The sequence below is a fragment of the Periplaneta americana genome, chromosome 8, assembly GCF_040183065.1.
Source record: "Periplaneta americana isolate PAMFEO1 chromosome 8, P.americana_PAMFEO1_priV1, whole genome shotgun sequence".
Lineage (NCBI taxonomy): Eukaryota > Metazoa > Arthropoda > Insecta > Blattodea > Blattidae > Periplaneta > Periplaneta americana.
The window spans coordinates 148,443,239-148,456,768 of record NC_091124.1 but is presented as its reverse complement, the minus strand read 5'-3'; the positions used below and the strand labels follow the sequence as shown (position 1 = coordinate 148,456,768).

Below are 13,530 nucleotides of genomic sequence, written 5' to 3'. Positions count from 1 at the left end.
TTTAGAAAAAATGAACAACTTTTCTCCTATGTAACAGATTTTCATGGAACTTTGTACAGCAGTTACAGGTACCGGTACTATATTTCTTTTGTATACAAACTCTTATTACGTTTATATAAGGGAAATTACCCCTTAAACGGGGATACTTTTTGCGAAAATTAGTAACTGTTTTTCTAACAAATTTTCATGAAACTTTTTATAGTAGTAGTTACACATACCTAGTACGTATATTTGTTTTGTATGCAAACTCTGATAGTATAGTATTTATTAGCTGTCGTTATAGCAAAAGCTAATGACATTGTCAAATTACACGTGTGAAATTATAGTGCAAAAATGAAAATTATTCTATTACAACACTAAACATAAAACAAAATGATCACAAATACTCCTTAGAGTTTACAATTGAGAGTCAAGATTATCAAAATTAGGCTAATATCTAGATGAAAATTGTAACACACTGATCACAGATATTGATTTGATTAACAATTTATGAGAATTTCCTAATATATTACAGAATAATAATACAATTCAGAGAAAGAAACCTAAAAAATATCAACAGCTTGCTTTTCTGATTCAAAATATTCTTGTACAGAATAGAATGGGTTTCTAAGAAGCCACGTTTTCACTTTGACTTTGAATATGTCAAGTGACACTTCCTGTGCTTCCTGTGGAAACATGTTGAACATTCTACAGCCCAACATGTTAGGACTACTTTTAACTTTGGATAGTCTGCAAAATGGTATGTCCAGTTTTTCTTTATTCCGAGTATTATACTCATGTTTATCCATCCTACTGGTGAAGCCATAAAGATTTTTCTTGATGTAAAGAAGGAGTTCCAGAATATATTCATTAACAACTGTTAAGATGGACTCCTGTATGAACAGTGGTTTACAATGTGCTTTGCTTGGTTCTTGTGTGATAATTCTTATTGCTTTCTTCTGAATGAGCAGGACTTCAATAAGTTTATTGCTGTTTCCCCACACCAGGATTCCATACTTCAATATGCTATGAAAAAAAGCAAAATAAACACTTCTTAGGTACTGCCCGGGTATTTTATCTCTAATTCCTCTTAAGAGATACAGGACTCTGGACAGTCTCCGAGAGATGTATTCAATGTGGCAATCCCAGGTTAGTTTTGTATCAAGATGGATACCAAGTAACTTTACTGCCTTTTCTTCAGACCCTTCTTCTTTTTTCAATGACAAAATTAATTTTTGAGTCTTCTCCTCGTTTAAAATGAACTTATTTGCTCTGAACCATTCTGCTGCTTCCAAAACTGTATTTGAGGTTAGCTGACGCAGTTCTGCTGCATTAGTCGAACATGTTATAAAAGAAGTGTCATCTGCATATAATGTTGATTTGGCCATAGTGTTATAACTTAAATCATTTACAATAATTAGGAATAAGAAAGGTCCTAAGATGGAACCCTGTGGGACACCATGTTGCACTTCTCCTTCAAAAGACCTGATCCCTTGAATTTCTACTATTTGTTTTCTGCCAGACAGATATGATGAGAGGAGATCCAACTCCCTTCCATTTATACCATAGTATTGTAGCTTAAGTCTTAAAATGTCATGTGAAACGCAGTCAAAAGCTTTTGTTAGGTCGCATAACGTGATCTCAGAGTACATTTTATCTTCAAAACCATTGTATGCTGATTCCAGCAGTGATAAGATAGCATCAACTGTTGTTCTACCTTTACGAAAACCAAACTGCGTATGACACAATAAGTCATTTCCTTCAAAATAATTTTCCAATTGAGTCTTCATTACACATTAAGTTTGTGTAAGGGAAACTACTCCTTATAGGAGGTGTATTTAGACAAAAGTAAATTAATTTAGACAAAATTAGTACTGTAACTTCTCTCCTATCTAAAATGGACCCATTCAGCAATACATCTAACATAAACAAGACTGTGTGATAAAGGGAAGTGGCGGGAGATTGATGTTATCCAGGCACTTACAGGATTGCAAATAAATTCATTTACATTCCAAATTCGCTAGGTTCTGCAAAAGTTTTTCTATTGATCGAATTGAGCGTGTTTCCAGAAATATTTAAGCATAAAAAATGTGATCGTATCTCATGTCAAAATTTTGTACGTCTATATATATTTAAAACATTACACATAAAAATTATACAGTATGGGATTTCAATGCTAAAATTTATATTTTGTTATATTAGCTCCCCTAATTATTATAGAAGAAAATGTCATTGAAGTTTTTTTTTTTTTTTGGAGAAAAAATTCTGCATCTAATCATACCATTAAAAAATATTTTTTTTTGTCTGGGAATAGAAGATCTAAAAAAATAATACAAAATACTGCTGCCACAGAAACTGCACTTTTTAATGCATGCTAATCATAGTTGGCCATGGATTAGTAAAAAGAATTGAATGCAGAGATATTGTTGTTTATGGTTCATTTGTTAATCTGAGAAAATGTATTCCATGAAAGAAAAAATTCAAATTATTAAATGGTATTTAACTTATTTTATTTATCAAAGCGTCCTCAAATTAGAGGCTGCCATTAGACAAAGCATACAAAACAATACAAGAACAAATAGAAGATGAGAGCTAAAAGAGTAAGAAAAAAGGCAAACAAATACACAAACAAACAATGGCAGTTTACAGAAGAAAAAAAAAATTCAAGTAAAGAATCAATGAAAGCTAAGAATGAAAAAGAAAATGATAATGGTGCGTCAATTTTTTCCCATACACTTAATTAGAGTCCATACACGTGGTTCCGTAAAAATTTGACTGACTCTCTAATTATGAGGAGGGCCAGTTCATTCAGAAAATAATGTAAACATTGATATTTTCATTGCTAATCTGTAAAAAAATGAATTTACATTGATGTCACATTCATTTGTTTCCTCTTTAAATTTTATCATAAACAGGTTGGATCCCAAACTATTTTATTTTATACACAAATATCAGTTATCCATGACCTACTGTAATTGAGTGTTCATTAAAGATGATTGTAATTACTTTTTAATTAATTTCAAACACACTCATAATCAAAATATTAATTTAATAAAACAAATGGATGCAGAATTGTTTTCTCTACAAAAAACTTTAACGACATTTTTTTCTATAAAAAATAGGTGAGCTAATACAACAAAATATAAATTTTAGCATTGAAATCTCTTTAGTGCGTGTTCCAAGTCACCACCCGGTAGAGCTATTTATAAATGAAAAAAATCACCCAATAAATTTTATTATAAGTTATGGTTAAAATAATGAACGAAGTCCGAAAAGTCATAAATTTATAGGCCTATTATAATTCAAAATATTTTGTAATTTATTGGCGAATTCAGGAACTATTTCTCTGCCATAAAAATCGTACAAATTATAAATTTTTTGTTTCGAATACTAAAAATAACAGTAAAAACGACGTTAGAGACATAAAGATATGAGGACAAATTATTCCAAATACTTATAAAACGAAATGCATGAACAATTCTGTTTAAATTTATGGTAGAAAATTTGAATTTTGGCCATGATTTTTCACTTTCAGATCACTGTGCACTACACTAATATAAGCTATGTGATTTAAAAACTGTCGTCACTTTATATCATAAAGGACATTTAATATCATTAATTTCAAATGTTATAAGCAGACAGCGGATTTTCGGTCCCTTCACAGCGATAAGATGTCAAGTCCCTTGGCATAAGGAGGGAGTGTAGCAATGAATTCAATGACCTCCCTGCAACTGATGCTGAGGCATTCAGCATCGGAACCTAAAATCTGCTGTCTGGTTATACGAATGTATAACTCAAGTACAACTTACTTCCAGACACTATCGGTATTTCCACGGTAATGCATTTCAATGTCTCTCGCAGTGAGTCCACGCTCTTCGATCTCATTTCCAACAATGCCCAATTCTTCAGCTCCTTCCTCCCATTCTTCCTCTTCTTCCACTTCATCATCAACCTCGGCTTCATCAATAATGAATCCTCCACCAAATCGAGGTTTCTTTTTCTTTTTCCTCTGTGAGCGACCATATTCTTCCTTGTCTTCTTCATAATATTCCTGCCAATAGAAGGATAAAAGTAGGAATAATATGAAAACAAACAAAATATAAACAGGCAAAATGACGAAATTTCTCAGGAATGTAAAATATATATATGCTTTCATGTGTTAATTAACTAGGTTACTTGTTGACTAGTTTCGGCCTGGGGGCTATCATCAGAACTCTGAAGTTCGGAATATAAAATGAAAGAATAGTACTGTATATATATATATACACACACTGCGTGGCAAAAGTCTCTCCGCAGTGAACTCAGCGCCACGTGGGAGTGCTTAAGTTGGCAGCTCTAAGATAAGGCGAGGGAGCAACGGTGCGGGCCTTGACCCAGAGTGAGTAGTAAATGAACAGCATTCTATGTACGTACATTGAGTGTGGGTATTGTGCTTATAACAAGAGGTTGTGCTTTTGTGCATTAGAAGTCAATATATTATCTATTGAAGAGAGAGTGTTTTTAGTGGATTATGTCTTCCGTGAAGGTGATACATTTTCGAAAAATGTAAAACGTAAATTTCGTGAACGTTTTTCAAATTCGGTATGTCCTAATCAAGATACTGAGCGAGATTTAATTACCAAGTTCCATGACACCGGATCAGTACATGATGCTCAGAGAAGCGGTACCGGTATGCCTAAACATTTAACCCAGACAAAAGTGGAAGAAATTAATTATGTAATGTTGAGGAACTCCACCAAATCAATGTGAAAATTAGCACAGGAAACAAATGAAGGGTACACGGGAAAAACGATCAAGGGCCATCAAAAATCGAAATTGAGTTAATAATGCTATCTTATAGTGGAAAAGAAGTACTATCATGTGGTCTAGCTAGTAATAAGAAATCATCGTTCTTGACATTCCACTACGTCAATTTCTATTAAATACACACATAAGAAAGTATTAAGTGCTTAAACTTTAAAATTCGTTTTTCTCGAAACTTTCTAAAATGGACCTTGATCGTTATTCCCGTGTACCCTTCAAATGTCTCTGTGCGGTCAGCACATAGAGCCGTAAAAAAGGAACTTAACTTGCATCCTTATAAATTTACAGTTGTCCATGAATTAAAAGAGGCATAACATGAGAAGAGAGTACACTATTGTCAGTGGTTCCAGTCGTTTATTACTTGACATGGACGTGGAGTTTTGGACAGAACGTTTTTCACTGATGAAGCATGATTTAACCTTTCTGGGTATATTTATAGCCAGAATTCGGTTGTCTTCAACTAATCCCAGGCACTGCAAGAAACGCCACTACTTGCTGCAAAGGTCGGAGTTTGGATTGCCATTTCCAGAGCATGAATCATAGGACCAATTTTTTTAACACGAAGTGTATTGCTCAGACATTATTTACCCATTCATTGCCGTGAATGATGATGAAATGGAAAGATGTTTTTTCCAGCAAGACAATGCGACCCCTTCCTCCCCCCACACATCCAATGTACTTTATATTCCGAAGTGATATGGTGTTAAAAGTTGTGTAATCAAGATGTAGGCCTATATGAAATTCCTCAATTAAGGAACAAACGAACAGAGCAAAATGGAACGAAACGAAATAAAAGAAACAAATAATGAAAATAAATACAATAACAAATAAATAAACAATAAATATTAGAAGAGGAATTTACTCTCAACTCTACATACTAGTAGGCCTTTGTATCTTCTCTAATTTTATGCAATGTTTTTATATTCACTAACAAAATAAATGTGCCCAGTACAGTGTATGAGAAATAAGGTTGTGACTGACATTGCGTGCGTAAACTCGCATGTGTGGAGGCTTGGCACTAGCACTCATTGTTGCAACAGTTCATATCAGATCGTATGTCTGTATTCCACGTCCAGTTGTGAGTGCAGTGCAATGCACTCTGTTTTGTTCACAGTTCAGCAATGTTATATACAAATTCATTATTTCATATATACGGTACGAGTATTTATAAGGTATGAGGGATGCAATTGGACTTACTTACTTACAAACGACTTTTAAGAAATCTGAAGGTTCATTGTCGCCCTCACATAAGCCCACCATCGGTTCCTATCCTATGCAAGATTAATCCACTCTCTATCATATCCCACCTCCCTCAAATCCATTTTAATATTATCCTCCCATCTACGTCACGGCCTCCCCAAAGGTTTATTTTCCTTCGGTCTCCCAACTGACATTCTACTATGAATAATCGGCAAAAGATACTTCGAGAAGCATAAAGAATGCATATAGTACATCTTGATTACACAACTGTTAAATATTAGTAATTAACACGCGAAAGTAATATAATACATATTCCGAAATGTATATAGGCTAGTATTTGTGGACCTAGAAAAGGCGTTTAACAGAGTGGATTGGAACAAACTGATGGGAATTCTGAAGAAAAATAGGTATGGATTGGCAAGAGAGGAGGCTGTTCAGTAATCTTTATATGAAACGAATCAAAGTCAGGATAGGAGAAGAAATGTCTGAAGGAAGTAAAATAGGGAGAGGAGTACGACAAGAATGCTAACACTAGCAAAGAAGATACTGAAATACTCGATAAAATTCCTGCCTTGAAATGCTGGAGATTAAGGCCCAAATATTTTCTGGATTTATGTTTTAACATACCGGCATCCCAAAGATAAAAGTCACATTGATTAAGACCAGGGGAATGCGGGCACCAATTAACGATGCTTGGCTACAAAACACATGTCTTAATTCCCACATTGATCGCTAGGCTGTATGGGCTGTCGCGCTGTCTTGCATAAACCATTCATAAGTGATGCCTTGTTGGTATCAATTGTGAGGTTCATACTTGTCTTCGGACATTTGATTAAACAAAACAATTTTGTTCATGTTCATTCAATTGTTCAAAAAATTGAGGCAATATGTCATTGATGTAACAATGTGAATCTACTGAATTATAATGAAAGCTTGGTCTAATTATTCTTCTGGAAGTGATCGCATACCAAACACTAACCTTAACATCATGCAGTACCGGTAGTGCTTCATGAAGTATATGGGAATTGTTCCACACCAATAGCGATTATTCTGTGAATTTACATAGCCTCCTAAATGCAACCATGCTTCAATGGTAAACAGTTCAAGATTGATTATGCCATCGTGTATGGAATTTAAAAGCCAATTACAGAAATTAATTCTAACATTGTGATCTGGTATGATCTGGTAACATTATGATTTGGTACTTCTCTAATTTTATTAGGCTTTGACTGTAACAATATTGTTGCTACAGATATACCCGACTGTGCAACTAAACATGAGATAGATTTTTTCGGACTTGCCTCTAAGGCCCAATTGTATAAAACTCCCTGACTAAAGATCAACTTTGATCGAAGATCGAAAAGTGAACCGAGTTCAGACACTTCTTCTATTATATAAAACTTTTCTGCAATCAAATTACCTTGGTTCAAATGCAATCTAAGTTCACGTGAAAGGATTTGGCAACATGTCATAAACAGGTGAAATACGTGATGCGCGGACAGGTTTGTTCAGTGTTGCCAATCTAGCGACTTTAACTCTTTTTCAACAACAATTTCTTTTAACTTTTATATTGCTTAAATAGGGATTTAGTGACCTTTTTAGCACCCCATAGTGACAAAATTTAATCTTTCTTTGTTGATAATGAGAAATCTAGCGACTTTACAACTACTTTTTGGAGACTTTCCGTACACTCTGTTGGAGACACTGGTTTTTGTGCAATGTAAATAATGGCGGACAATAAGAAGAAGGTTGACTGTTCTCTGAGTTGTTTTCATGTTATGGTGTTTGATACTGCTAAACATAATAAAGCTTTATAAAACGACAATTTTCGTTTAGTAATACAGTTAATTGAAAATTTATGAATGTACCTATCATATTCATTAATAATTAATGGTTGTTATAAACATAATATAATTATAGGTTATGTTATTTGATACTGCTGAACACAATAGAGCCTTATAAAATATAAGATTGTGTATTAAGGCAAGAAATTGAAAGAAATATATATATATATATATATATATACCTATCATATCTATTAATATTAATAATAATGGATATTTTATTTGCACAATCTGTCACTCGCATATTTCAAACAGAAAAGAAATAACTGAACTTGGATCATCTAACTTAATCGGAGAAATTTCTTCAGTCAAAGTTGACTTTAGTTTGAGACAAATTAATCTCAGATTAGACTTTATACAACACAAAATTCCAAGTTCAGCTGAAACAAGGATCAATTTAACCTCTGATCTAAGATTAAATGGTTTAGAGTGCTCCGATACTATCAAACTTTTCCTCCGTCAGTACAGTAGATAGAGTTGTAAACCCTCCTGTATTTCTCTGGATCTCCAGTAGTTAGCCCTAATTTTTAACAGCCTCCCGACTCCCATTAAGGCAAACACCGAAAGGAAAAACCTAAGAGAACAAGGAAACTCAACATTGAGTTACTATCAGAGGAAGAGATCACAATCAAAACCGCACACCAGTACATAACAGAGGAAGATCTAAGCACAGCAGTAGATATACTAACAAATTTAATTGAAAAAGCAACAATGCCAGCAAAAAACAAGCACGGAAAGCCATGGTTCGACCGAGAATGCTACCAGAAGAGACAGCAAGTGCTATCACTGCTACACCAACTAAGAGAACAACAGATGGAGGAGCTCCTACAAAGATACGCATCCACTCGCAAGGAATACAAAAACCTCATAAAGCACAGAAAAGAAAAACACGTAGAAATGGAAGGAAGAAAAATGGCGGAAAATGCAAGATCGGATCCTTTCCTCACACTAAAACAAAGGACAACGAAGTCACCAAACACAATTCACATAGGGAAATGGGAAGAGCACTTTGAATCAATCTTAAACAGAAACGGACAAAATGCAACTGTAACAAGAGCCAGGAACACACCTAGTCAAGACTTCACCCCCATCTCAGAAGAAGAAGAAGTGATAAATACAACAATAAGTATCAGAAAAAACAAGGCAGCCGGTCCGGATAGCATATATAATGAGCACCTACAAAGCTCGAACGCTATACTCAGCAGCACCTGGACAAAGCTCTTCAACAAGTGTATGGAGATTGGAAATATTCCCAACCAATGGAGTTCGTCAAGAATGCGAGTTATGTACAAAGGAAAAGGACCCATAGACAACGCAGACTCCTACAGGGGCATCGCACTTGAAAATAACATCTTCAAAGTTCTCACAAAGATCCTAACGGACAGGATATACTCGAAAGTTGACAACCAAATACCAGAATGCCAATTTGGCTTCCGGAAAGGAAGGTCCACACTACAAGCCATTGAAAACCTAATGAGAGCTATAGTAGATGCCCTGAAGCCCCCGAAAGGAAAATTTTATGCCGTCTTTATAGACTACAAGAAAGCTTTTGACCTCATCGACAGGGGAATCCTGATCAAAAAACTAGAGCAAATGTTGGGAGAAAATGATCATATCACAATGCTTATCAGAAGCATCCTGGCAGAAAATAAAATCACAATAAACGACACAGTGGCAACATCCAAAGAAATAACACAGACAAATGGGGTGCTGCAGGGAGACCCCCTAAGCCCTCTCCTTTTCAATATTGCCACATCAGACATTGTAGATGCACTAAGAGACACACCCATCACCCTCTACATGTATGCCGATGACATGATACTGGGGTCAAAGGACTCCCACAAACTTCAGAAAGCTTTAAACAAACTTTCAAACTGGGCAGGTATAAACAGCCTAGAAATAAATGAAAACAAAACTGTACAAATGATTTTCAGAAAAGGAGGCAAAATAGCAGAAAAAGAACACATCATGCTCGACGGAAAGAAGTTACAGATTGTGAACCACTTCAAGTATCTAGGAATGACTCTTCAAACCACCGGCACATCCTTCCATATGCACACAAGAGAAAGAGCAATTGCCGCGACAAAAGCAGTATATGACATCACACAACTACAGAGCTTATCCCTGGAAACTGCAATGGCCTTATTCACAGCAAAAATCTTACCAATCCTGACCTATGGAATAGCAATAACCTGGACGCACCTCTCCAAAAAGGCCCTAGAAATCATAGAAGCAACAAAGGCGAGATTCGTAAAGAAAACTCTAGGCCTATCTATACACACACCATCGCGCCTAGTATATGAGCTTGCAAGGGAAACCTTTCTCATTGAGGATCTACGCTCGCAACTACTACTACCATCAACAGAAAAATCAGAAGAAGTTCTACACGATCGACAGAGAAAGAGAGACGAGATCTGGGAAGACTTCTACTCCACAGATGCCATGGTCGATCGCAGCTGGACAAGACCAAACCAGGAATTATGCAGCGCCCTAACAAGACTGTTGGTACATGGTTTCCACCACAAGCTGTGTATCAAACAAGGATACCACGAGCCAGAGGGCAATTGTGTGTGCAACCTGTGCGGGAAACAATGTGAACGATACCACTTCTCGATTTGCACTAAAAGAACACGATCCCTGACAGAGTATAGCAGGGAACAGTAGATAACTACCACATCAATGCACATTAGTGTGCTTTCATTTATTTATTTTATATTTTTCTTCTCTTCGAGCATTTTTATCCCTTATTCTTGCATAATTTAAAAATCTATTTGAAACATTTAATTTTTCCGTGATTGAAGGTGATTTATATAATGGATTCTTTTGTTCCAGAGATGCACTGAAATGTGCAATCTCTGTAGAAGGTAATACTTGCCAGAAATAGTTTCATAACTCACTAGTTTAAAATCAATGTTAAGAGTTAAAAATTTAGAACAAAAAAAACTAGGAAGTTGTGTTGTAAGCGTACCATGGAGCAAAGCTCATGCTGAGAATGTTTCCTCTTATGAACAGTAAGTGAACAGATGTTCGAAACAGGAGCACGACACATCTAATCAAATCAGAACTGCAAGTCACAGTCAACTTCAACTACTCATGTAGGGAATTTTTACAATTTTTTTTAAACTGTTACGCGAGCCAAAATGTCTGAAAATACTCTTACTGGTAATTTAAGCCTAACTGACTAAGTGTAGAATGAAGTTCTTTTTAGCACCGCTAACTGAACTCCATAATTTGTCTATTTTCTGTGGGAAATATTATAGGTTACTTAGTCTCCCATATTTTCTTCAAAAACAGATGGAAACCCTAACATTATATCTCCTGTTTTTTTCCTGTCTAAAACTGAACCAGTGGTACAAAATTTCCTGAACAGTCTTGAAATTGTGGCCTTATGCAGGACAGTTGCATAAGGGAATTGACAACGAAAGTTACGACCATAAATTTTGTAGGATTTCTTCTTTACACCAATCAAAATACCCCTCATTTCTCGTGAAAAACAACTGAATAGACTACAGTGGACTATATGTTGTCAGCAAACAGCTGGATACATTAAGAAGATTGATTCTTTGCATACCAGTACGTCAAAAGTAAAAATACTTTCTGTTCAGTGGTACACACCATGATAAAGTTAAACAGAGTACAGTTTACCACACACATTAAATGAACTAAGACCATGATAAATTTAAACTTAAAAGAGCACAGTTCATCAAAATCGTCCACACTACTATGTAGAAGAGAAACTAACACTAATTGCAATGCCAGGCAGCTTACAGGTTCAGTAACTGCACAACACTGCTGGAGTTCCCACTTGAGAGTCCATGTACTACTCTCTGACTCTAGTTCATTTATACTAGCTTCAATACACAGTCAGTCAGTCTAAGCTAAGAGAATAATAGAAAGCAAAAGAAATGCATCGGAATGTTAAAGAACCTAAAGAAAAAAATGCTGTTTTACAATGGATTTGAGTACATTGCGGTTTACATGATAACAAGTAAGCTGATATAGCAAAAAAAAAAAAACGCTATTCCAAACAAAATAAATGAATAAATAAATAACCTAGGGTATCTTATAAATCAGTAAAATTCTCAACTAAAATCGAAATAAAAACACATGTAGAAGAACTTACTAAACAACAATGTGAAAATAAAAAATTGAATACCGTACACTACTAGAGCTCAACATAACACCAAACTATCTCGATGTGGTGCAGTTACCTTATTGTGCTTAGAAACTGGCTATGACTGTCTAAGTGCTGCGTTTTTCAAGCCTTTCCAAAATGCAGCACACTAAAGGTGTAATTTGAAATCCCTTAGCACACTCATATAATCTAAAACTGTGGTTCCCAACCAGAGGGGAGTTTTAAGAGTTTAGGAGGGAATGAGGACTATAAAATAGAAATAAATGAGAAATGTATATGCGTTAATATATAAAATAAAATATTTTCAATTTTATATGCATTATTTATTAGTCAATATAGGAGAGAATGATAGTATAATGAATGGTGAAACGGCATATGGAGCAAAAAAGGTTCAGAAGGGCAGGGTGCAAATTAAGATTTCTGATGAGGAGGGAATAGAATCCTAGATAAAGAATAACATACATAAAATATCATCATCATCATCATTACGGCTCAATGCTTGGTCGCACCGAGTTTCTTGTCTTGTATCTTGATCATAATAATAATTATAATCCATGAGCAGGTTTAAGATAAGATGTATAATTCCTAAGTTATTGATTGTTGTCAGCATGGTGGTGATGATAATACAAGAATATTACTTTCTTTATACTTTGTAATTATATTGTATTAAACATTATTATATTTTGTGAGGGGAATAGAAGTTATCCCTGGCAGGGATGTTAATATGAATTTATGAAGAGTAGGATAACTTTCCAACAGGGGGAAATCCCCCCATCTCCCCCCCCCCCACGTTAATTTGCATCCTGCAGAAGAGAAACAAAATACTATACATTTAATTCACAAACAGAACAGTCTTTTTTGTACTTTTATTTTAAGTTTATGATAGAAATGTAAAATTTAATCATAGAAAATTATACAATGCAATATTAGTGTGATAATAATTATGGTGCTACAGCAGGTTTTTTTAATATACTATTATGGAAATATGATAATTTACAATATTATTACCAGTACATCTTTTGCCAAGGTATTTAATGTACGATTTTTTTTATAAAGACAAGTAAATATGACATTTCTTAAGGTTCGTATGATAATCTAACTTTACTGACCTGACAAGCCTGGCTGCACGTCAGTCATTCTCTTTTCTGTTGTTTGCACACCTACACTGTGTTTACTAAATTTTGGCTTGTGCCGTGTTCAGCCAAAGTTGACTCTCGTGGACTCACTTTTTTAGTAGGCTACTCGTTTCACTTTTACATTTCAAATTTTTGCTACAACAACCTTTAGTATTTTCATTTTCCCTTAGCACACCAGCGGATCATTTTCGGCACACTGGTTCAAAATGGCTGGTTTAGCGGCATATCTCGATCGAATAAGCTTGTTACACTTACCAGTTCACCACATTGTTTAGTATGCAACAACATAAATATGAATATGAATGAGAATGAATATTTATTGTCAACAGCTGTTACATCTATCTGCGTGTAGTGATGGCTCTCACATTTCTGTATATGGTGCCATCACTATATTTATTTACATTATTATCACTTTAGCAATTCATTTGTATTT

General features: G+C 34.9%; 1 protein-coding gene across 2 annotated transcripts in view; it reads right to left on the bottom strand.

The window, feature by feature from the left end:
* LOC138705143 (transcription elongation factor SPT5-like) overlaps positions 1 to 13,530 on the bottom strand; it is a 136,047-nt gene that overhangs the window by 107,977 nt on the left and 14,540 nt on the right. For both annotated transcript variants that reach the window (XM_069833804.1, XM_069833803.1), the window contains exon 3: positions 3,789 to 4,030. In XM_069833804.1, coding sequence (XP_069689905.1) covers positions 3,789 to 4,030 — 242 coding nt within the window. The remainder of the gene's footprint in view (positions 1 to 3,788; positions 4,031 to 13,530) is intronic.